The 24,503-nt window shown below is 38.7% G+C and overlaps 1 protein-coding gene across 3 annotated transcripts; it reads right to left on the bottom strand.

Annotated features, from left to right (window-relative positions):
- Positions 1–7,676: 7,676 nt before the first annotated feature.
- ZFX (zinc finger protein X-linked) lies at positions 7,677–24,446 on the bottom strand. Of its 3 annotated transcripts, none has more exons than XM_044441513.1 (8): positions 24,303–24,446; positions 21,805–21,893; positions 20,351–20,920; positions 17,074–17,217; positions 16,429–16,572; positions 16,212–16,346; positions 13,506–13,646; positions 7,677–11,449 (listed from the first exon to the last, which is right to left on the bottom strand). In XM_044441513.1, the coding sequence occupies exons 2-8, from the start codon at positions 21,863–21,865 to the stop codon at positions 10,263–10,265; spliced, it is 2,382 nt and encodes a 793-aa protein (XP_044297448.1). In that variant the 5' UTR covers positions 21,866–21,893; positions 24,303–24,446; the 3' UTR covers positions 7,677–10,262. The 3 variants fall into 3 exon arrangements, with proteins under 3 accessions (XP_044297448.1, XP_044297449.1, XP_044297450.1); XM_044441514.1 differs by lacking the exon at positions 24,303–24,446 and adding an exon at positions 20,999–21,150; XM_044441515.1 differs by lacking the exon at positions 16,429–16,572.
- Between the last annotated feature and the right edge of the window lie 57 nt (positions 24,447–24,503).

Here is a 24,503-nt window from a genome sequence, read left to right as displayed (position 1 = left end):
GTGCGAACTTGGTCACTGACTTGGGGGTATGCATTTTTTAATGTTTTCCTTGACAGCTGTAGCTCAATATCTCCATCTGTGAAAAAAAGTTAGTTTCAGAATATTTGAAAACAAAATTGGAAATATGAATCTGTATAACCCTATCAGTGCAGTGGAAGAGAATGCTTCCTTATGGCACTTTCCAACCAGGCAGTTTGTAAGTCGACTTCCCAAGCACCAAGGAATGCTGGATAGCATTGGCCCTCTCATTTGATAGGAAAGTCAGGTGGCAACTTGGCACAACCATCTTTTGAATTGTATGGCTTCCATCTAGATTGGGAACTGCATGGTGTCATTCAAAATTGAATGTTTGATTGGTTTTTAATATACAACATAGAATTGTTTTATGGTATGTTTTTATAATTGGAAAATTGCTTTATCTAGTGCTGTTATGGGCTTGGTCTTTTGTAAGCCATCTAGAGATCTGTTTCAGGTAAAAGATGTTATAAATAAAGAAAGATCTGTTTCGGGTAAAAATGTTATAAATAAATAAATATAGGAGAGTCACAGTCTCAGATAGCTCAAGCCTGCTTTCAACAAACAAAGAAACAAAGAAACATTCACACATTTTCAACAGAAGCAGCGAAAAAATTATGCCCTTTGTTTCCCCCTGCCAACAAACTTCTCTTCTTGAAACAATGTTACAGAAAAAGAAATGGCTCATGATAAGAAGATGGTTATATGAGTTACCTGATACTGATATTCATTTTGATTCAGTTGAATCATATTGGGTTTTTATAGTATGTTACTTGTTTGTTCAGTCTGAGGTCCAGTGAAATGTGACCAATTGATTGCATAATGCAAGGACTCTTCTTTGTGTAAACTACAGTGGTAACTGTGATTTTAAATTGGATCTGTACAGTTGATCCTCCATTCTTGTTCTCTTTTGTACTTGTTGCCCCTGCCTTTTGTTGTTGATCTTATTGTTGGGGGAGGGTGTATAATACACACACACATTCACAAAAAGGGAAATTCTTTTGAAGAATCGGAGAAAAAAGACAACTAAAGTCAATAAGAGAGACTTAAATAAAGAACCTTAGTAAAAGAACATGTGAGGATTTTCTTTTAATGCAATGTACTTTTATAATGCTGTTAAAAAGAGGGGCCTTTCAGAAATCTCTAGATGCTACAGCATATTCAGACACACACACACACACACACACACACACACACAGAGGTTTAAATCTGCTACAGTAATCAGGGGTACTGTCATGGAGCTTAAGTTAGGGAGAAGACCAAATCAAGGTTCTATTCTTTGGCAGAAAGCTATACTGTAGTTTAAATTAGTGTAGTGCCGCTGAACCCTTATTTAAAACATGTTCGCACTGACATCGCAAGAAGAGAGTGTCTTTGTTTAATGGTACTGTCAGAGAAGCACACTTTCCCTGAAACCTGGTAGAATTAGAACTTTTAATAGAAAGTGCCAATTTAAATTGCCATGACAGTGGCCTAATGGTGCTCAAAATTATTACTAGCTGATGCTGCAGTTGGCTGCAGACCAGTTTGTTAACGCTCAAGAAAAAGGTATATGGGAATAGAGAAATTAAGTGATGAATAATTACTCGCCCCTTTGTTCTTCTCTGTAATAACATTAGCCATGATGTTAATTCCAATGTATTTGTGTCAATCTGTTTGTGTTACTCTCCAGTGCTAAGGTAATCTGCTCACTGATCAGCACTTTCTCCTTTTACTCTCTTTCAGTGGAAAACCTGCTGTCTGTTCCACCTGCTTTCTTGGCACATGAAACTGTAATAATTTGTGCGATTTGTTTGCTTGAGGTCTGGTCTTGTTTCCACTCCCACTATGAGCCAGTCATTGAGGCAGGAAATGGGATAAAAACCATGAGGAAGCTGTATGGTCTATAGGAAGGAAATGGTGCAGTGTGCTGCGCAAAGAGGCACTGTGCTGTGCACATCAAGGCAAACACACATCCAATTGACTCCCATGCTGCCCCACCAGGCCTGAGCTGTGATATCTAATGGCTTCCCAGTGCAGTTGTAACCTTCATACACACATGTTCCACAAAAATGATGAGCTGTGGACATTCACTCCCCAACTCCCAGGCCTATTCTCCAGATACTTCTCAAAATCCACAAACCTGTTCTAGAAGCTGCTTCTTTTCCAATGGAAACAATAGGAAATGCACACTGAACAAAAGCAGTTACCTGTAAGTCTTTCATACACCATAAAAGTAGTCAAAGCCTATCTAGGTTCAGCATTACTTAGAAACTATTTAATGTGAGGCTGCAACTTGCTGGTCATTTCTTATTGCAGTGTGCATGTGGGTGTTTCTCTTTTGGTATCCATTCTCAGCCTTCCAGGTGGGGGCAGGATGAGAAATATTTATCCTGTTCAGACAATGTATTATGACCAAATTCTCCCTCCCTCCCAATCTTTACAACCTTGATTTTAGTGAAGAGATATGAGTGAAGCATTATAAGAGTTGCTGTAAAAAGAAGGCTGCCTTGATGATTAACTGAGTCACCCAAAATAAATAATAAAAAATAAATGGCCTGGTTCCTTGTTCTCCCTGTTTTGAGCCAGTCTAAGAGCACTCTGCATGTCAACTTTCTGAGTGCTTGTGTAATCCTTAAACAGTTCAACATCTCAATAGGATAGCACAAAAATCAACAAAGCCTCATATACGTAAATACACTGGGCTTGAAACATCATGGCTTAGTTCTACAATGTATTTGCCTGAAACTGAGAGTATCCCCACAGGTTCCACACAAATATTTATAATGAAACTCTGAGACCTTTGACTTTGGGAGGTGTGTTAAGAGCGAAAAAATAGTCTGCAAGAATTCAGTATCCACTGCTGCTTCTTTGACCAAAACTGGCTACTGTTAAAACTGTTTTTGCTTAGGGAGAAAAAGCAGCTGTTGGCATTTCATTATGTCTGCTTGTATGTGAAACTTTTAAGGCTGCCATTTTTTACACACTGACTTGGATGTAAAGATTCTTCCAGATGGAGGACTCCTAGTGTTACCAGTCAAAGGAAATTGTACAGGAATCCCATCTTTTCCTTGTTAATGTATTTTTCTGTTATAAAAAAGATGGAAGAAATGGTGGGAAAACTTGGGCAGGGGGTTATAAATGGAAGCCACTGTTGTCAGGTTCCCTCATTTCCTACCCCAGCAAAATTCCCTAACTGAGGCAGGGCAATATCAGTATTAAAAGCCTTGTCTGGAAGCACTCTGCATCCCACCGAATTGCAACGTGTGTCTTGTCACTTAATGGAAATTACTTCCCAGATTTTATGGGAGAAAATACTGTTGCCTTAAAAACAATTTGGTTGTGCATTTCAAATAAATAGTATCATTAAGACCAGTTAGAGTTTGCTTCATAAACAGCAGATGAAGTGCTAAAATTGCTCCTGGACTGCTCCATTTCATATTATAGTTGAATAATTGTTTGTGGAAACAAAAACAAATCAAAAGAAAAATGCCGTTCATATATAAAATATTGAGAAGAAAAAAGCAAGGCTAGAAATTTCCTCTTTGACTTCCTGTCAGGAGGGTCATTCAATCATGTGAAAAGTAGGCCTCACCTGTTGTCTGAAATGGTACAGTTCCCAAACAATTTTACAACTTACTTTTCCTTTATGTAAAGTAGAGCTATTTTTTATAACCATCCGCCACGTATGGGCTTACATTTTGTTATCCTTCCTCTAGCCAGTTTAGCAAAACCTTTCCTAGGTTCACATGGAAATTGAGGAGATTAAGGAGGAGACAGATTTGGCTGTGCAGTGAAGCGGTAATAGCTAATTCACAAGGTGCCCAAGGTCGGCCGATCTTCCCTCAACTCACGTTTAACACTTTTTTTCAAGAATGTGAGTTAGAACTTTTCTATCTCTATGTGTAAAGCTATGTATGTACAGAGCAACCCAGTGAAACAAAAATTCATTCTCGCACACCCCGGAAGGTCTCTTCCAGCAAAGTTCAGTATGCTGATATTCATGGAATTATGCCCACAGACATAAAAGAGACTAAGCATATTTTGAAAATAATGTGTTAAACAGTAGAAAGGAAATCTTTTAAATAGCTTTACAAAATTATCTGCCTTTCCAGAAAAAGAAAAATCATAAAAACAAAACTGTCCAAGTGTAAAAAGGTGTTGAATACCAGTCCCATTATATTCTCTCAGTACAGAGTTATTAAATTGTCTGTTTCTTATGTTTTTGGCTAGAGTTGTTGGCAAATTTCTTCCATCTATTTTTGCTGCTTAAGAAGATTCTTTCAGTACTTATACGTTATTGCCACCTATTGGCAAATGTTTCAGACCACAACCAGCTAACTTTGCTTGAAGATCTGGGCAACACTCTTCTATTACTTGATCATAACTTATCGTATTACTCGTATGTTCTTCAATATATACCCCAAGCCATGCACTCTAAAGGAAGAAAGGAAGGAAAAATTAAATAATGTTATATAATTGCAAAGGTTATATAATCCATATAAGTGCGAAGGTGCAAAGTGCAAAGGTTTATGGATGGAACTGCCAATGCATACTTGAAAAAAACCTAATGAAATAAAGCACAAATAAATTACTGAAATAATTTGATGCATATATAGAAAATGAGCTCTTGGACATTTCACTGGCAGCTCATTTGCATTCCGCTTCTAGACTCAACTGCTCTTATATTTACAGAATTGCAAAACAAGGCTTGTAAAGCAAGCACACATCTAGCAGAGTAGTATTGGTAGCTTACCCTTCCCTGTAGCATACATTGGGGTATGCATTTGGCAATAGGTGCTGAGTTTGGAAGCTGTGCATTCCCAGGTGCACACCCACAGGCGTGTACACACTTTTGCACATGTACAGTTGTATGCCTCACTCAAGTCTGTGTGTCTGCATATGTGCACACACAGTCAGTGCACATCAAGGCATTCTATCACAATCATGGGCCCTTCTGAAAGCCTAACTGTGCATACAGAGCCTATTGAACACTCAGTTTGTATGGTTTTCTCTGAACCTGAGTAGAAAAGGAATGATTTCAGTCAGCATGAGAGTGTTCCTCTCCCTATACATTTATAGTATATATGGTCACCACATGTGCACAATCCAGTTCTGGGCTCCACTTTATAGTATAGTATATAGTATATAGTATACTAGCTATAGTATATAGCTAGGTTAGAATCACAAGAATGGTAGCCAGGTTAGGAGGGAAGACATATGAGGAGAGATTGAGGGAACTGGGTCTTTTCAGCCTGGAGGAGACTCCGAGGGGATCTTTTAGTGACATATGGAGGGGATGTCATGTGGAGGGGGGCTGTGACCTGTTCTTCCCTGTAGTGGAGGACAGGGCATGTTCCCATGGGGCAAAGCTCAAGGAATCAGACTCCAAGTTGGATGTCAAGAAGTACTTCCTGACAGTTATGTCCCTTAGGACTTTCAAGGGAGGTGGTTGAGGACCCATCAGTGAGGGTGTTCAAGGAAAGATTGGACAGCCATATGTTGGGAATTACATGAGCGGGACTGGCTGGAGCCAGAGGTCAGACTAGTTGGCCTGGGAGACCCATTCTGACTCACTTTGTTTATATGTTGCTATGTTTCTATTGTGAGATCTGCATTCTTGGTGAGCAAAGCAATGAGGTAAGACAAATCTGCAATGGGTGAATTGCATTCACTGCACACCTAATGTTCTCGTTTAGCCTCCAGGACTGGTCCAAGACATTTTAGCTGCCTGAGGCAGACAAGTCCTACCCTCATCCCCCAGTGTTACAAATAGAAGTCAACTTGAGTGGGAGTTCAGTCTTACTGCCAACAGCAGTGTCCTGCACCACATCTAAGGGCAGCAGGCTAGTATAGGGGGTACAGGGCAGGCACAACACTTCAGCAAACCTCATTTTTGACAGGACCAGCATCAGAATATCAGTGTTGGAGTTGCAAGGGAATAGGGATTTTGGCATCCTAGGAAGGAGGCTCCTAAAGGTCAACCTGCTTTTCTGCCCATAAAGCCTCATCTCAATGGAAGATTACAAAATCCTACAGGTTCTGGCTGCGATATCTTCCCAGGGGCTATGGAACTGCACTGTCACTCTAACATTACTGTAATTTTACTCCAAAGGTTAAAAAAAAAAAACAGGAAAGGTATTTAGCAGAGGTAAGGACCAGCAAACCAAGACTCTTTCTAGTGAATAGTTAGTTTACATGGGGATGCCTGTCCCCATTTGCAAGAATGGCTGCACTGGAGGATGTTACCAGAGTCATCCATGCCTGAAACTTTGAAGGAAGACTTCAGTGTTTATTAGTGAACTAGTGGATCTGCTTGTATTTGGATAGAATGGCCAATTCAAATCCTCATAAAAGGCCTCTGGGAAAGGCACAGTCGTGGGTTTTGATGTCTTGGGGGGGGCGGGGGGAGACATACTTTAACTCCTTGACAGCTGACTGGAGAGCTCTGGTGGTTTAAGAATATCTTTACTGAGTTCAAGTGTGCAGTTCACCTTGGGCAATAGAATAAGGAAAATGTCTGCCTGGGATATACATGTCTGAATGGAAAATGGAGAAAATCAGTTTCTGTTCAGAAATTCCTTCTCTTCACATGTGCTACTGTTAAAAGATGCCTATGAAAGTGATAGAGAAAACTAGACAGTGTCTTTTCCATTTGCTTATGGTATTGTGCTTTCCTGAAATAGTCCCTTTTCTTTCAGGAGATGGGATGAATTTTGGAACTGGAAGAAACAACAGAGGAATGGGAATCTGAGTTCCTAGAGGGTAACTTCTGGGCATTTTTATACATACATTTGGTTCTGATGCTGGAAGTATGGCCAGTCCTCTCTTTCCATTGTGTGACTTAGAAAGTGATGGGACTTCTGGTTGCTGAGGCAAATTGTTCTGATGGGAGCAAAGAACTACCTCTCTCTAAAATGTAATTCTGAGGGATGCCTGAGTTCTTTCTTTCCAGAAATGTCTTATTACAGCAGGAGGGTAACAAGAGAGACAAATTGTCATTTGAAACTCACCTCTTTATTACCTACTGAAGTTTAGAATTGACCTGTACTTTGTGACATTTTATTGGCATTTAATTTTTTAAAGTTTTTTTCCCCTGGACATATCACTCTTTCTTTATTCCAGACTCACTGGAAATCTCTAAAGTCAGAGAGATTTCACTGGCCATTGCTCAGGTCCTTTTAAGCTAATCTTCGCATCAATAGCATCAACTTGAAAAAATGAAGGTTTGAGATTCTCAAAAGATTTTTGCACTTGGTGACATATTGTGAATCATTTGCAGTTTTGCAAACAAAATACCCCAAACAAAAAAGACAAGCTTCTACACACAGAGAATACCATGCTATTCATAATGAAGCATTAAGTTTTACAACTCCCAGTATTTCCCAGCCAGCAGACTGACTGGGGAATATTGGTAGTTGTAAGACTTTTTTTCTGTGAAAACATACATCGGATGGCACCCAAAGATATAAACTGGTGGAATCCCAGCACAATTTGTAGAACAAATGTTAGCTTTATTGCATAGTACATGATTCCTTGTAGAACGTCCCTGTTTCAGTCTCTGGCATTACTGAGTTTTCCAGGGAATTAATACATTGGTGGGCTAATAAATTTACTATATATGAAATACCATGAATTATTAGTGCAACTATGTGAAACAATAGGTATCAAATGAATATTCATTAACAGGAAAATAATCTGATTTTTATTTTTCACATTATCAAGTACACATTACAACGTCACACATCCCTATATATGAGTCTATGTAATTTGCTTTCTCTTTTTACAAAGTTTACACAGGGAGGGACATAAGAATATTTAACAAGCATTTTTTACAGAACAATTATTTATATTATGTTCTTGTTGTATTTTTTTTAAAATGTACCGTTTAAAACATGGAACTGAAACATCAATTATACAGCATTTGCTAATCAAATAAAACTGGCCTGTAACTAATATCAGTACATTAACATTAACTAGCTTTTATTTGCTCTTTATACAGACACATTGTACAAAATCCAGTTGACTAAATGCTTCATTTTTTAACGTTTCCAAAATTATGCTTCAGTCAAGGGTTTGATTCCAGATGATGTTAGAGAATGGAAAGTGAGTCAAATTTTGTGTTCTTAATATGCTCCAAAAATAAATGCTCCAAAAATATAGTACTTTTTCAGTATGGAGTAACACATTTCAGCACCAGGCTTGGAATCTGAGGTGGTTGAATACATTTTAATAGGGTTAAAAATCACTCATATGTAAAGGTTAGAAATTTGGGCAAGACTTAAAGAAAAATGAAGTACTTAGATTTCATAGGCTAACAGCTGCATCCTGAAAACAGGTGTCAGTAAATGCAGGTGCTTTTAGAAGCGGGCATGTTCCTAATCTTGCAACAGTCACCACAATCCCAAAATCTTTACAGGGTTCCACTAAACTCCACAAGAGCTTACTTTTTCACAATTATCAAGGAGTGATCCATGGCATGTGCACACAGGAACTGCAAGAAAGCTCACAAGTACGTCTAATTACCGTGGCTTTCTATCAATTTTTCCAGTAGTTTGATGAACATGGAACAGTCCACAAATGTTAAAAGATCAGAAGTAACATTGTTCCACCTAAATCCAATGGTCTTAGATCTGTATAAACTAGATGTTTTAGTTAACATCTGTTTTCACATATGACTTTCTCATATAGTAATTCTAGTTCTCTATTAAGCAAAACTCATCAGCCTGAGAATACTGGGATTTCTGAAGGAATGTAGAGACATTGTGTCTTCTGGCTATGTATCATAGGATATAAACCTGATTCCTTGGGATATCAAGTTTCTGGTTAAGGAAAATGGTAAGAAGTAGGGAAGGTATTATGCAAAAGCAGCTCATTTGAAACTTGCTTCTCACTTTCAGTAAGTTCGACCAGATTACTTCTGAAACTCAAGCAGGGGAAAGGAAAAGAAGCAAGCAAGCAAAAAAACACCTAGAGTATCATAGCTTTTTCTTCTTTTAAAGTAACAAATATGGTACATGTACATGACGAAAAATGTGAAATTCCTTACAGTGTGCTTTGGAATTATTTTTGTTTTCTTACTTAACTTTTAAAATACAGAGTCCTCATGTGCCATGAGGCAGAGTGCAGTAGCTTTGCTTTAGCAATAGTTTTCAGCGCACAGGCAGTCATTGCAACATCTTTCCGGAAATTTTTAAATAAAGAAGAAATGGATAAATTCTAGAAACTTACTGTTTTATAAACCACTGATAAGAAAAACTCTGTGTTCCTAAAACAGCAACAGAGAAAACATAAACAAGCTGCTGGAAAAAATGCTTCAGAAAAATACACCTGCTTTTATTCTTTACTCCGTCTGTTTTCTCTCTAAATAGTGTATAATAATTTGCCGAAGGCTGCTGGTAGATAGTTATACATGCGACCGGACCAAATATTTCATACAGTTAGAGTCTTGTAATAAAATTGCATTTAATTTGGGCTAAACTTAGCAACAGTAAATTGATTACTTTATCCTGTCATCAACAGAAACAATACGTTTCAAAACACAAATACATTTGTAATACAGAACCAAAAGGCAGAGAAGCAGCTAATTAATACTTATGAACAAGTGCAAGTTTTCTTTTAAAATCCACACCTATTGAAAAGAAATGCTCCCAGCAACCAATGTATTTCTTACTTATCATGGAAGTATTAAACACTACATAAAATAGCTTCAAATAATGGAAAATAGTGCTGAGTAACTAGTTAAATGAATATTGTGCCACAAGTTCCTTAAATGCCAATGAGACAATTAAGGGGTTCCTATGGTACAATGCTAAATTTTGACATTAATTCTTCCCAGTTATTTTATATAGCTCTCTCTACAGCATCTTTATCAAGAGCAAATTAAAAATCTCTTTTACTCATGACAAAACGTGAGTTGGTATGAGTACTGAATATGAACCATGCCAGTAAGGTAAATATTTCAGAGAACTAATGTGGTTGAAAAATTCAGTTTGAGACAGAGTTTACTTTATTAAATGCAACTTTATTGTTGCTATTCTTCCTCATTTATTAAACAAATGGAAGAAAATTCAGAACACACTAATGAACAAAATGTATACAAAGTCAACTAGAAGCAATAATCCTATCTGTATACAGCATTAAATCAAATGCACAATATTCTGTTTGTGTGATCTGCTTTAAATTACAATTTAAATTGTAATTTACAATTGGCCTAGAAAGCATATCTTGTACACACACCTTTCCCAAATCCATATCTAGAAGAGTCCTCATGGCAGTCCAATATCTTTATGATGCCGCATAATATGCTGGTTCTTTTCTGAAGGCCTTCGAAAACCCTTCTTGCAGAAGTCACAACGGTGAGGGTAGTCTTTTGTATGAATGGAAATAACATGCCGTTTGAAACCTGAGGCATCTGTAGTGCTATACTCACAGTACTCACACTGATAAACTTTTCTACCACTGTGTGTTTTCATGTGTTTTTTAAGTTCCATTTGCAACTTGAATCCTTTCTTACATCTCTTGCATCTGAACGGAAGATCTTTTGTGTGAACTGAGAGAATATGGCGACTTAAAACAAACGGATCAGCAATCTTAAAGTCACAATGTCTACACTGGTGTAATTTTTTGCCTTTATGCACTGCAACATGTTTTTTCAGTTCTGATGGCCTGTGGAAGCCTTTATCACACATGTCACACTTATGGGGGTAGTCCTTTGTGTGAACAGAAATTATATGTCTCTTTAAATCACTGGAGTTTGAGCTTTTATGGTCACAGTGCAGGCACTGATGTGTTTTGCTTTCCTGATGCATAAGAATGTGCTGTTGCAGCTCTTTGGTATCTGAAAATATTTGAAAACAAATGTCACACTTGAAGGGCATTTCCTTACTGTGTCTAGTCTTTACATGAGTTTTCAGGTTGGACGAATCAGCAGACCTATATTCACAATATTGGCACTGATAAGGCTTTTCTCCAGTGTGGATTCGCATGTGTTTCTTGAGCTCTGATGGATGCCGAAATCCTTTACCACATTCCACGCAAATGTGAGGAAAGTTCTTACTGTGCACAGCCAGAAGGTGACGATTCAGTAATCCTTGCTCTGCTGTTTCATATTCGCAGAATTTGCACTTGTGCATTTTGTTTGCTGCCTTGTCCCTGTGCACCATCTTGTGAGTAAACAAAGCTCCTGCATGAGAGAAACTTTTCCCACATTCATCACATTGAATTAGCTTCTCGGTCTTGGTGGTAAGTTTGTGGCTTTCTAGATGGTTATGCAAGCTTAACTTTTTATTTGTAGTGTAATCACAATCAGTGCATCGATATTTTTTCTTTGCAAGAAGGTGCTCTGGGTGGTTTTTCATGTGCCTTTTCAAGAAACCCCTGGATTTAAACTTCTTTCCACAAATCATACAGGGGTAGACTGTCAGAGGATGACCATCAGGCCCAATTATTATTGCTGCAGAACAAAAGTAAAAACCATATCATGAAACCGTGCTCATTAAACTCAAAGGTAGTCTACAAAAATGGGCACATTCCAACTGATTTTACACACTTCCAAGTCCTATTCATTTCAGTAGAAGAGTTAAGCAGATTCTTAAACCTTTCAAAATGAAATCAATAAACTTAACGTTCTCTCAGTTACTAATAAAGTCCAAACCAATTATCTGTGAAATATTAAGGTCAGTAATTTGTCAGCTTTATGCCCAACAGAACAGAATAAAAATCATCCTAAACAGTCAGGGGAAGACTTTTAGTGCTCCAGTAACTGGAAGCATTATCAAATGCTAATATAGCCTTTAATCAGAAAAACCAAACCTGGAAAAGGGAATATTTTGACATGTCAGTAACTGCAAAGCTTCCAGTTTTTTCAAAGGTGCCTTGTAATAATAGGAATCTTTTCAAAGGTTGAGTAATACTTGTCATGTTTGAGAGTAAATTTCCAGAACAGAGTAAGGTTATTGTAAAATGCTGACATACAGAAACTGAAGACCCTTCTATGCTTTCTTTGTTTTCTTCAAATCTCAAGTGAGCAAACTACTGAAAATGTATCAAAACAAAGATTAAATGTAATAGAAAAGAATGGTTTCAAACAGAGCACTTGAGAAAGGAACTATATTAACTTACTCTGCTATAAAAACAAATATGAGAGGCAAACAAATACTTGCAGAGAACACACAGAGTTTAATTAAATATTTCTATCATTGGGACTACGCCAGCAAAGGACAAAATTGCACTAGCATTCCCCTAGTGCAAACCATGTATCAAGTGCATTATATAACAGCCACTAGCAAACCATGTATCAAGTGCATTATATAACAGCTTGGGCTGCCAAAAAGGCAGGGCTCATGGCTCTGGTACCAACCACACCCATAACATGCCTGTGCTGGCAATTAATAAAACAGATACACAGGATCATTCTATGCATCAGTCAGTACTGGCAGTAAGAGAACAATGTATCTTCAAAAACTTTCCCTTCTCTAGTCTGTTTCTTTGGTACTACTTATCATTTGTCCACAAGAAATGTGACAGAGAAACTGCCACTATGAAACTGCCACAGTCACAGGGCAAAACCACTGGCTAAGATGGCTGTGTGTTTATGAAAATGTATTTTGAGCTACAGCTGCTACCCGACTATGTTGTAAAACATATCTGCTAGACTATCAAAAATGCTCCCACTTAAACGTGTTTGAAATATTTCAGATTCATAGAATAGTAGGGTTGGAAGAGGCCAAGAAGGCCACTGGGTCCAACTCCTTGCTGGTTCTGGACACCAAATCACACTACCGTACTCAGATCTGTCCAGTTTCACCTTGAATGTACAGTATGAACTATAGAAAACTATGGTCTATGTTTCAAGTAGTAGTCCAAGTTGTGTGGCTCTGTACAGAACATGCCCATACACACAAGAAAGGATCTCATCTCTTCCACTATATCTGAGTGGGAATGCCCCTACACCAAAACACTGCAATGCAGAATGTTCCTGTTCAAGGTTCCAAACAAGCAGCTATGTTGTCTTTTGGGATACTTCATTTAATTCTTCCCTGTAGCAGTCAGCCAACATTTAAACATGCTCCATCCTCACTAGATTTTTTTGGAACTTCCCTTCCCCCTCTTAGTTTTTATTTTGAACTGAAGATTTTTTGTCTGCAAAATGTACCTGCTGATATCTCCATCCATTTTGGAGAATGAGTTTGCTCTTAGCATATAGATTTGTGCATAGTGGGTCCGTGCATATTTAACTGCACATTTGTGTGCCAAAAACTGACCTTTCAAGTCCATCATTTTTTCTCCATTAACATTTCTAAATTGAGGACAACCTGTTATTTCATCTAAGCAAATTTTCAAATGTTGCAGAAAAGGGAACCAGTAGATAATATAGCTCAAATAAAAGCCAAACCAAACTGTGAATGCATCTGCATGACAGTTCTTTTTAAAGTGTGTATGGAAACTGTTTCCACTCTCCTTCTCTTGATAAGCAATCATCACAGTCAGTGCAATAGCTGAGTATTTACCTGTTTGGTATTGTCTAGATTCAAGCCTCCTCCTTTTCTTTGGCTTTTGTTTTGCTAGTCTCCCGAGACCAGCAGATTCATCTATGTGCAAGAGAGCGCTTGCAGTTCCATTCCGGTTTTCAACTGCATCAGTGTTATTACCTAGTGAGAATTAAATGTTACATAGCATCAGTACTTAGCACTCTTAGGGGTTATTTAAAAGCTTGGCATGTGCACACACACACACAGAGCGAGAGTACTTGCATAACATTCCATATCTAAACAGATTCCAGAGGGGTGAACAATGAAAAGATGAAAGTCAAAAAAAAAATGCATTAAAAAAGAGTACATCAAAACAATGGCTGGTCAGCAAGAAAGGTTTCTTGGGGCAAAGACATTTTGCTAAAATTATGTTTGAAGAATCAATACTGATAGAAAATGGCTATTCTGTCCTTTTTCTAGCCAGTTTATATATTGAGTGAGGTTAGATTTTCACAAAAATTCAACACTTTGAAGTCTGTTCCACACATCTGCCATTCACATGTAGCTTCTTGCCACTTATTTATTAGATTTATATCCCACCCATTTCTTTAAAAAAAAAAAAACCCTCAAAGCAGCTTACACCATTCTCTTCCAGCTCTCCTCAATCTTACCACAATAACCCTGTGAGGTAGGTTGGGCTGGGAGTCTGTGAGTGGCCTAAAGTCACCCAGCTGGCTCCATGGCTGAGCAGGGACTAGAAACCAGATAGCCTGAATGCCAGTCCCACACTCCTAACCACTACACCACATGGGTTTGTTTGTTTGTTAAAGCTTTGCATCCCAGCCTTCACTTAAAGTGTCAGGATGGTAATACAGTAAAAGCACAGCACCAGCCATCAATTTTTATTTAAACAATATTTTAATAATTGTTGATTTTATTTATTGGTTTTAAATTATTGCCAGGATGTTTCCAGATTTTATATGTATTTGTATAGACATTTATTTATACGTTGGAAGCTGTCCCAAGGCTTATGCGAATGGGACGGCATACAAAAATTCCAAATAAATAAATTAGCAACAGCAAAACTGATCTATAAAACAACAACAGAACTTTAAAATATTGGGAAAATAAAAAGGTTTTGTCCTGGCGCCAAAACGAATAAAGTGTTGGCACCAGGCATATCTCTCTGGGGAGTATGTTCCATTACTGGGGCACCACCACCAAGAAGGTTCTTCTCCAGATAGCTACTCTCCTGATCTCCTTCAAGGAAGGCTCCTGAAGATGGACCTTCAATCCAGATCTATATATATCTTAGGCAGGTTTATATCAAGGAGACACTCATTCAGATATCCAGGGTTCATTTATGGCTTTCAGCACAATACCACAACCCAACAATTCACAGTGGCATGGTGTAAATGCAGATTCATATGGCTAGCAGATACATATAAACAGTCTTCTACCATACAGCAAATTTCATTGAGCAAATTTTAACAGAATTTGAATTTCTAGGAATCACCAAATTGTTACATGCTTTTATAAAATGAGAACAGAAGCCATAATATAGTACCACTGGGAATTGTATGTGACAACAACCATATATCCAGGGTTGACTTTTCCACCTCTTTGCCAGCCTGCTGTGACGGTCAACCATATGGTAAAAATGCCCTTTTTTACAATAGTCACATACATTTCCTTAGAAACATAAGAAAAGTCAAACTGGATCAAGTCAATTGCACTGTTCGCACCATGGCCAACCAGATACCAATGGGAAGTCCACAATCAAAATAGGAGAGCAATAGCACCTTCCTGCCCATGATTCTTCATGAATGGTATTAAGAGACATATTGTCTGTGGTACAGGAGGTAGTATCTAGCCATCGTTACTAGCCACAATTCATAAGTATCCATAATTTTTCTACTCTTCTTTTAAAACTAAAAAAGCTGGTGGCCATTACTCTATCCATAGTTTAATTATATGCTATGTGAAGAAATACCACTCCCTTATAGAATGAGACCTCATCATGTCTGGGTGTGTTTGTGTTAAAGGAACTCAAGGAAGAGGTTCTGAACAAAATATTAAAGAGGTGTACTTAAAGTATCACTATTTCATATGTTATCATAGTTTCTTCACTATTCTGGCTCATCTACATTTCAGAATTTATACTAGCAAAATATTTCTCTTTAAATTCACATTATATTTTTATAGAGAAGAATAGTCTAGAAGGAAAGGAATTAACAAGATTCCGCAGATGCTTTTTTGCTTTCTCCCTCCCATTTTCAGTTCTACAATTTAGACTGCTTATGACGTATTTTGGTAACCACTGCAATTTTCTCTTTATTTCTGCCTAATTTCAAACAATAAAAGTAAGACTTTTCACATAATAGGATACCAATGACAGCTACATATTCCTGTACATAAATTATGGTGCAAAATTTGGAGCAGCAGCCAAGAAAGACTGCATTAGTTTCCCTAAATAAGACTAGATACTAATATCCTGCCTATGTAATTTTCAATCAGTAATATGTACTTTCACCAAACCTCATTCAACATTATAAAGGAATCCTACTAAAACAGAAAAAGGGGTTCCCTCATTACTCCAAACAAGATTATGTTTCACAGATGCCAATGCTGTTGATCTTCAGAACCCATAATCGCAGCAACATGTCATGTTTTATGACTGCTTTTATGTAACTAATGTTATGCCACCAGCTCCAATCTTACTGCAGTTTTTCATTTATGACCTACCATAAGCTGCTGCCCAAGCTATAGGCATAAAGCTTTTGATTTCATTGTCATCAATTTGTTGCTCATGAGCAGCTGCTGCATCTTCTTCTCCTACGATCACTTCCATATACACCTCATCAGCAATTTCTGCAACATCTAAGAGAAGAAACAATGAGTAATACAAATTTTATATTATTTTAAACAAATCCCAACCCCTAAGTAAAAGCCACATACTTACTTAAATCTTCATCTTCATGCTGTGAATCATTTACTGTCATATAAACCATTTTTTCCCTTGGAATGCGAACACTGCTGTTTTGATTAATTAATGTGTCTCCATGGTCATTTTCAGATTCACTTTCTACAATGTCTACTGTGCCTCCTAAGTAAAAAGAATTAGCAAATGTCTTCTGTAAGAGTATGTTTCTATTAAATGATGGTTTCAATAGAAAACATAGAAAAATAATTTACCCAGATTAATTAGATGACTTGAAGGAAGCCTGAGTGAGAAGCAGGTCAGAAAATTGGGGATAATATATAAGCCCTACAGCATAATCTTCTGCAGTTTTACTGAGAAGTAAATTCCACTGAATTCAATTGGAAAATGTGTATAGGACTGCAGTTCAAGACTCAGAGTCAACAATTAGTTAACCTGAAGTGACAGTCTGAGAAAAGTGAGGGGTACTAAGAATCTCAAGTTATCCACTTTAAAATTACCTGCCAGTAGTTATGTTGGCACAAATGCCACATCTTCCATAACTTCTTTTCTTTCTAGTTTGGTCATTAGGAGGAGGAATAGTATCAAGGCTGTAGCATAAAGCTAGTGATCTTCCAGTAATAACCCCTAGCTTAAGACATACTTTTCTTGTTTTGAATGTCTTACCTATATCATCTTCACCAGGATCAGCTTTGAAAATATAGACTTTGATAACTTCTGGGCAAATGCCATCCATTTTACAGGGATCACCTTCTGACTCAGATTTAGTATCAACAGAATTGTCTGTTTCTGCCTTGACAGGTTCATCCACTATAGAGAAAAAACAATTGAACAATTAATCCAAAATAGATTGCAGTAAAACAGCATTTTATCATTGAAATCTTAAGAGGTATAGAAAATTACAGTTAAATTATCCAAACACCATTGTGATATAAATCATTATATAATGAATCATTCTAGTTACATAAAAATTAGGAAGAATTTGTTCAGGAGCATCAAGAAAGAAGATAAATATAGTTCTGTATGCTTTTCTACATTACTTTAATGAAATAAAATATTCCTCATATTTATCTTCACCAAACTGGATGATGAAATAGAACAGCCATACTGAAAAGAAATGTTCCTTTGCAGTTTATTTCTGATCACTAGTGTAGAGATTTTGCACTAAACAGAAGCACTAACATAATCAGAAATGCTGTAAGCAATATGTATGCATGATCCAAGAAAGGTCAGAAATTATCCCAGTAACATACATGTACAAAAATTATCTCTCAGCTCAGCCACCATTCTGAGCAGTCCAAGTTGGTGACTATTATGTGCAATGCCAAACCTGGCTGAAAGGGCATGCTCAATTTCAGATGCAAGAGTGGGTGGCTCAATGATCCTGTCGCCTAAATCTAACTGTATATGCCCACTACAGATTTCTTATTAGTGATCCATTAAGGGACCACGCTAAGAAATTTCTATTTAGCTGAGAGGACAGAGTTAAGGTGTTCTCTTAATATGAATACGTATAAACTCCCTAGAAAGGGAACAGAAGCTTTTTGGCCAAATATAAACATCTGTGTGAGAGGTCCATCTATTGAGACTTAAGCACCTGTTTACCCTCCAAAAACTGGAGAAGAGTAAGCGTAAAGCCAATTGTTCTAATCCAGAAATAGTGTTCTACACATTAAAATAAGTTTGTCCTTCCAGTTTTGTCACCATCCAGCACCAAAAGGAAGCTGAAGGTTGAGTTATAGACTGGTTAGAGCTCAGCTTTCACAAAGATATCAACTCACTACAATATAATTCATCCATAACAATATTGAGGAAAATGGGGCATTACTAATAGCAAACTTAGGCTTTTTTTAACAAGTAAATCATGCCAGACCAAAAGACAGAGGAAAGGTTGAAGGGACTCAGCTCAATCCTGTCTTGAGGTGTACCTAGGCAGCAGTACACCTGTGCTTGTGCCATAACTGTTGAAGCAGTATTCTATACGAAGCTCATACAGCTTGCTTCATCAATAACTTGCATCATCAATCCCCATTCCACCTCACTACATCTGCATTTTTGCCATATTATTTTCCACTTGGACTGAGAATGGGTTGGTGCCAGTATTAGCTTGAGAGTCACTGTCCCAACCTAAGTGCACTCCTCCCAGTGTTTATCACATATTATAGGAATACACTGCATTTAAACTGGCACTACTATCAGCAAAATAAATAATTTATTGCATGTTGCATTTAAATAGATACATGGGTTGTGAAAGTAGTAGATACTTGAATTCAAAAGTACAATTTCAATTTTCTTTCTAAGTAGTAATAGGCTAGACTAGATTACACAAAATTAGGCATTAGCCTTACAAACTGGCAGAGCTTGTTTGGGAAGCTTAAAGCAATATATGAAGTAATAGAAAAAGTTTCACTTAGCATAAATTCCGAGTATGGGCATTCACATCAAATTACAGAGGGTGTGGATTTATATTGTGTTATACGCGAAGAACAAGTATATCTTTCTAAAGTAGAACAAGAATTCAAAACATATTGATAAATAATATGAATCTAGTAGACAGTGAAATTACTAGGTGAAAATAGCTGCATATCATCAGACCTCACCCTACAGACACATGCAGTTATATTAGTGTACCATGCAGGATGTGCTAATGTAGCCAAGGCAAAATCCTGTGCCTGCTACACAGAAAAGCCTGTCAGTCATGTGCTGCTAGTGAGCCACATTCATGTTAGAACAAATTATTCCTATATTTTCAGTGCATGGTGGTACAGTGACATGAGGCTCTTAAATGTGTTGACAATGATGCAAGAATTTTCCAGCATGCTGCATTAATTCCTGCTGCATACCTTCTTTGCCTAGTTCTATGGTTTTCAAAATCTTGACTGTTAACTGTTATATATTATCTGAATGCTGTTTCCAACCCGGGAGTGCTAATGCATAGTGTTGCCATGTTGAAACAATCCCTGAATCCCCCTTAAACCCCTATCTGGTGGCATAGCAAGTTGCATCTTTGTGACATCAGAATGAGAATTTAACCACAACCCTCTCTGTGTTTGTTGTTTATCAGTGGTACTGTTTATTTTATTTGTAATGCAGTTACATTAATATATTAGGCACAATTATAATATTATGAACACTTAATGTTCAGTCCTAAGGAAATAGTTGCTTTTTCCCACTCACCCTGCCACCCCACTCTCTGGTTTTGATTGCACAACACATGGTTATCATGGTTCACTGGGTTTTTTTAATTATACAACAGACAACCAAGAGGTTTCTACGTTATCATGGTTTCCATCCTCCCTGCTCCATCCTCCTGTGGTTGGCACATATCCTACCAGTCACTGTGCCTGCAATTCAACCCCTAGGTGCATCACTCCCTGCCTATGTTGCCTGCCTCATAGAGTGGCTGGATAGCTGAAGTGGCTTCTGTAGCTGCCACTCTTACCAGAGAACTCTGTGGTAATTGCAAACCAGGATTGTGGAAACTAAAATCTTGGGTTCAGGCAACATGATACACTAAAGTGATATATAAAAACTACAGAAACCATTTTTTCTTATAGTAAATTCTAAAGACCCATTTTACTGTGGTGAAATTCCATGTCTGGGTTCAAAAGCATGACAGACCAAACAATGGTAAAAAACCACTGGTGTTTGTTGTGTTGTCTAAACCCAACTTCTCTCACCTGGGAAGCCATACTGCTTTAAGCATTTCACACTTTTGCCAGAAAAAGAAAAAAAAAATACTTCCAACTGTGATAACAAATAGCTGTTTCCCCAATACACCTGTTGTATTCTTGATACCTTCCCTCTCTCTACTAGCAAATACTAAAGGTAGTACAGCTGCATTTAGATTAAATTTGTACCAAGAGTCTAAGGGACTACAAGAGAAGCAATTAAGTACACTGATTATGGAGTAGTTTTTAAAATACTTTACCCAGACACTTACAGGAAATCATAAGGTAGTCTTGACAGTTGCCCTTGTTATCATCATGTTCCACAGGTATTCCACTGGCATCAATTACCGCTTCAGAGGCACAATCTGCTACCAACACTTCTGAAACTACATCCTCTCCCAGAGAACCAGTCACAATTTCTGCTTCTACAACATTATTATGATCATGAACTACATGTTCCATATGTCCAACGTCAGGTACTTGCATTGACTCATTTGTGAGTACATGTTCAGGCATTGACATTTCTGAAGTTGGGATCTCAGAGGATAAAACATCTTCTGGAACAGTGCAGTGTGCTAACGACACTTCTTCTGTGACATCAGTGTCCAGCACTGGTTCAGGTATAATAACAGTCTGAGATATGTCTGCATCATCCATGATATCTGAACACTGAACATCTTCTATAACAACATCCTCAATGACATCTTGAATTACTACAGAATCAGGATCATCAGGAACAAAGTTATGAACAGTTATATCAGGATCCTCCACATCTGATATATATACAGTTTCCTGTATTTCAACGACAATTTCATTTCCATTCAAATGTGTTCCATCAGCTCCTGAAATACGTAAAAATAATCCAAAGTACTATACCAGTATAGTTGCAAGTTTCATGAAAATCACCAAGTCTTACTTACTGTTATATCCAATGGTATCCATCCACCAGCGGAATGGACACTGCTTGTGAAGATTGCCCTTCCTCCCTGCAGCCCTCCACACCTCTCCCCCAAAATCTGCTCTAGAGGGTTGGGCGAATCCTCTGGAACATATCTCAAGGGCACATGGGAGGCTGCAGAAGAAAGGAAGGGAAGGGAAAGTTTTGCTGTGCAAGAGGAAATCCACTGGCATAATGCTGGATGTAGCTCTATGAATGTAGGGATGAACCTAACTTGAGAATTTGGGAGAAAATTAAAAAAAACTGGGTGCCTTTCCATGTACCAGATGCAAGTTCTTCAATTTTGTTATACATTCCGTACTGTTACAAGGTGAAAAAGGATTTGAAGGTCCTAGAACTGTAGAAAGTGTCAGACGGGTCAGGTTTTGTGGAGAGGTAAGTGGACAGGGAAAAGGACAAGAAGGAAAATGGAGAGGGAAAATGTTGTGAGAATGTGCACTGAGGATAGCATCCGCATTTGGCATCTAAAGAAGATGAACATCACTTTGTAGCTTACCTGAACTCTGAGAAGTATTAAACAACATTAATATAGAAATGTGAAAACATTGTATAGTGCTTTCTCAGTGGTGGCTGCTTTTCCTTTTTTTTAGCAGCAAGGTACTTCTCAAAACACAATGTTAATTCTAAACAGATTGTATTTAGATTGTCTGGAGGAAAAAGAGGGACTAATAGACCACCCTGATGTCATTCAATGAAGACCAAATTAGGTTATAAACTTTCTACATGCATTTAGAGATAACAATTTCAGATTGTTATTTCCTGGCATACCTGTAGGATCAAAAAATTCATGTGGATCATGTGGCTGTAGCTCAAGTCCATCGTCATCCATGGCCTTTATATCTCATCAGTCACAATGTCTAGAAATTAAAACAAAGAAGCTTTCAACTAGTGTCCTGTGTCCTTCTGTGTCATACATATTGAATTTTCAGTAGATTATGATGGTTCAATTTCTCATGTTGCCGAGGACAGTTACTCAGAACTTTTTTTGTCTACTTTTTCTGCAAAGCAGCCACTGCTAGTCACAGGATGGGACAGCAGATATGTTCAAATCCCCTCACCATTTAATTATATAGTAGGACCCTTGTATCTGCTGGTTCAGTTACCACATTTTCAGTTAACCTCAGTCCAAAGGAGAGGTCATAAAGTGCTGTAAAGTGCCAAAGAGAAGTTTAAAGTGCTTCCTTTAAGTAAAAATTATCGATTTTACAGGGAAAGTGAAAAAAAAGTACACTGAGGTTGTTATGATGTATGGTAAGAAAGAGTCTTCTATTTATGAAACTGTGAAAAAAGAAATGTATATGTACACTATATAGTGTTCACTACTATCTGTGGTTTCAGGCATCTGCTGGGGGCTTGGAACCTATCCCCCATGGAAATGGGTCCTGCTATATAGTCAGTTAGAGCAGCTGTACCAGGTTTTTGCCTCAGAACAGCAGCATCTCTCTCTACAGTATGTTTAAAAAAAAAGGTTACACTGTTCATAAACCATAAGTTACATGCTCAATCAAACTCTGATCTTTCCATAATGAAAATTCAAATACACATCAGCAAAAACTGTAAGGAATAAACATTAATTGAATTTTTACTAATTTCTTATCCTAGCCATGATATACTGAACAACTTTATAGTATACATTTAAATAACCTGCAGATAAAGGTTGTAGATAGTTGAACAGTGTTGGATTTGTTCTGATGCTACTGTTGAATCCAGAATATGAAAAAATGTATTACAACAGTATTTAATGAACATTTCCACGAATAATTCTCTGCTTTCACTCACCTCACAAGAGGTGAAGAGGAAGAATGTGTTCGTCTTTGTGTTTTTGTGAATATATGTGCTAAGATATTCCACAAAACAACTTCCATAACCTCTTCTTCCTGATTGTGTCATATGCTCTTCCAACATATCCTACACATGCTGAAGTTCCACTAAATTAAATGAAACTTACTCCCAAGTTAAATGGCTATGTAAATACAATTTTAACAGGAGATTTTCTCCCCTCTCAAAAGCAAGTTGTAAAATGTTGGTACTCTTATGCCCAAAGCTGTTACCTATACCTTTAGCTTTTAAAATGTTTGTATGCAGACTTCATTTCATTGTTTCAGGCAAGTCATCATTTGATTTTCACTGTGTTCTCTCTCTTACAGGAATCCAACCTGTTTACTTTACACATTAGGCAAGAAACAAAAAACCCAGAGGGAGCCCACACTTAGCTACACATTGAAGGGCTTACTGCCTAGCATCCTAACCTGCAAATGATGCTCTCATGGGTTCCTCTTTATGATTAACCAGAGAAAGTTGTTGTTCTTTTGTCGTGTGCTTTGTGTCAAGACTGTAAAAATGCATTGTCAGCTGATGAGTTTTTGAGTTCAATTTCTTAGCGGTGTGCACTATCTATCTCAGGAAGGGGTTAAAGCCCCCCAAGCATGACATCCAGCTCTTAATGAAATCAATTGGTCCAGACCATTCTTTCCCCCGGCATCTCTAGTTAAATAGACATACATCTGTTCACTGGAATGAAGTGTTTTTAAGCGTTTCCAGGAAGAGCCGTTTGGACAAAAACAGGCACATGGCGATGCAAGTACACACCGCGTGTGCGCACGTATGTGTAGTAGCGGCAGGTGGGCGTGGGGTGGGGGGATTTGTGTGCGTTGCTTGTGCCCTGAAGAGACGGGACATCGTGTAGCTGCTCAGGACCGGAAGGCAGGGAAATAGCCAGAAAGCGCCTCTCAGCCCGCCTCACGCTACAGCGGGGTGAGGGGGGGAGGCTGCAGGACTGCAGCATAGCAGCCCAAAGCAGCTGAGCAGGACAACTGGGCACAACGCTGGGGATGGGAGGGGCGAGCCTCCCCCACTGGCGCCGTCCCCGCCCTGCTCTGCCCGTAATGGGGACTGTCTGGGGCCAGAAGCGATTAATTCAAGATGGCGGCCAGCACTCTCCCCCCAGCCTGCCCTGCCGCCGCCATCTTGTCTCCTCCTCCCAGACACTCTCCCTCCGACACGGGCCTGGCCCCGCTGCCCCCCAAAACCAGGCCTCATTCTTACTCCCGCTGCACCGCACAAGAGCCCGCCACCTGCCCCCTTTCTGGAACCTGCGTTCCAACGGCTCAGAGCCCCATGAGCCCCGTCTTGCGGCCCATTCCAGCAAGAAGCAGTCCTGGCGCGGCCTAGCTGCGGCCTTCTTGGGGCCTGCACCACAGCGGGCGCCAAGGCCTGGTTCCGCACGGGGGTGAGGGCCTAGCTCGGGCCTGTCCCGTGCTGCTTACCGGGCGGGGGGGCGGCGGCTCGGGGCGGCCTTTCTCTGCGTAGCTGGGCCGATCTCGGTGGTAGTGTTGCTGCGCCGGGGCGGGCGGGAGCGGAGGGGAGGGAGGGGCCGAGCTCGGAGCTGAGTGGAAGCGGCCAAGCTCCCCGGGCCGGGCAGCCGTCAGCACGTCACGTCACTTGCCCGAGAGAAACCAGGGAAATGC

This window comes from Varanus komodoensis, unplaced genomic scaffold (assembly GCF_004798865.1).
Source record: "Varanus komodoensis strain SLA01 unplaced genomic scaffold, ASM479886v1 scaffold4, whole genome shotgun sequence".
In the NCBI taxonomy this organism is placed as follows: Eukaryota; Metazoa; Chordata; class Lepidosauria; order Squamata; family Varanidae; genus Varanus; species Varanus komodoensis.
Note: the sequence above shows the minus strand (reverse complement) of the source record. Positions and strands in the feature narration are given on the sequence as shown.

What these genes read in the sequence shown, in the direction of transcription:
- ZFX (XM_044441513.1), bottom strand. Translation starts at nt 21,865, where the DNA reads ATGGATGACGATGGACTTGAGCTACAGCCACATGATCCACATGAATTT. An exon ending in TGAATTTTTTGATCCTACAG is followed by an intron (nt 20,921 to 21,804) that starts GTATGCCAGGAA and finishes TACGTATTTCAG; the next exon opens with GAGCTGATGGAACACATTTG. An exon ending in AGCTTGGGCAGCAGCTTATG is followed by an intron (nt 13,647 to 16,211) that starts GTAGGTCATAAA and finishes AATTCTCACTAG; the next exon opens with GTAATAACACTGATGCAGTT.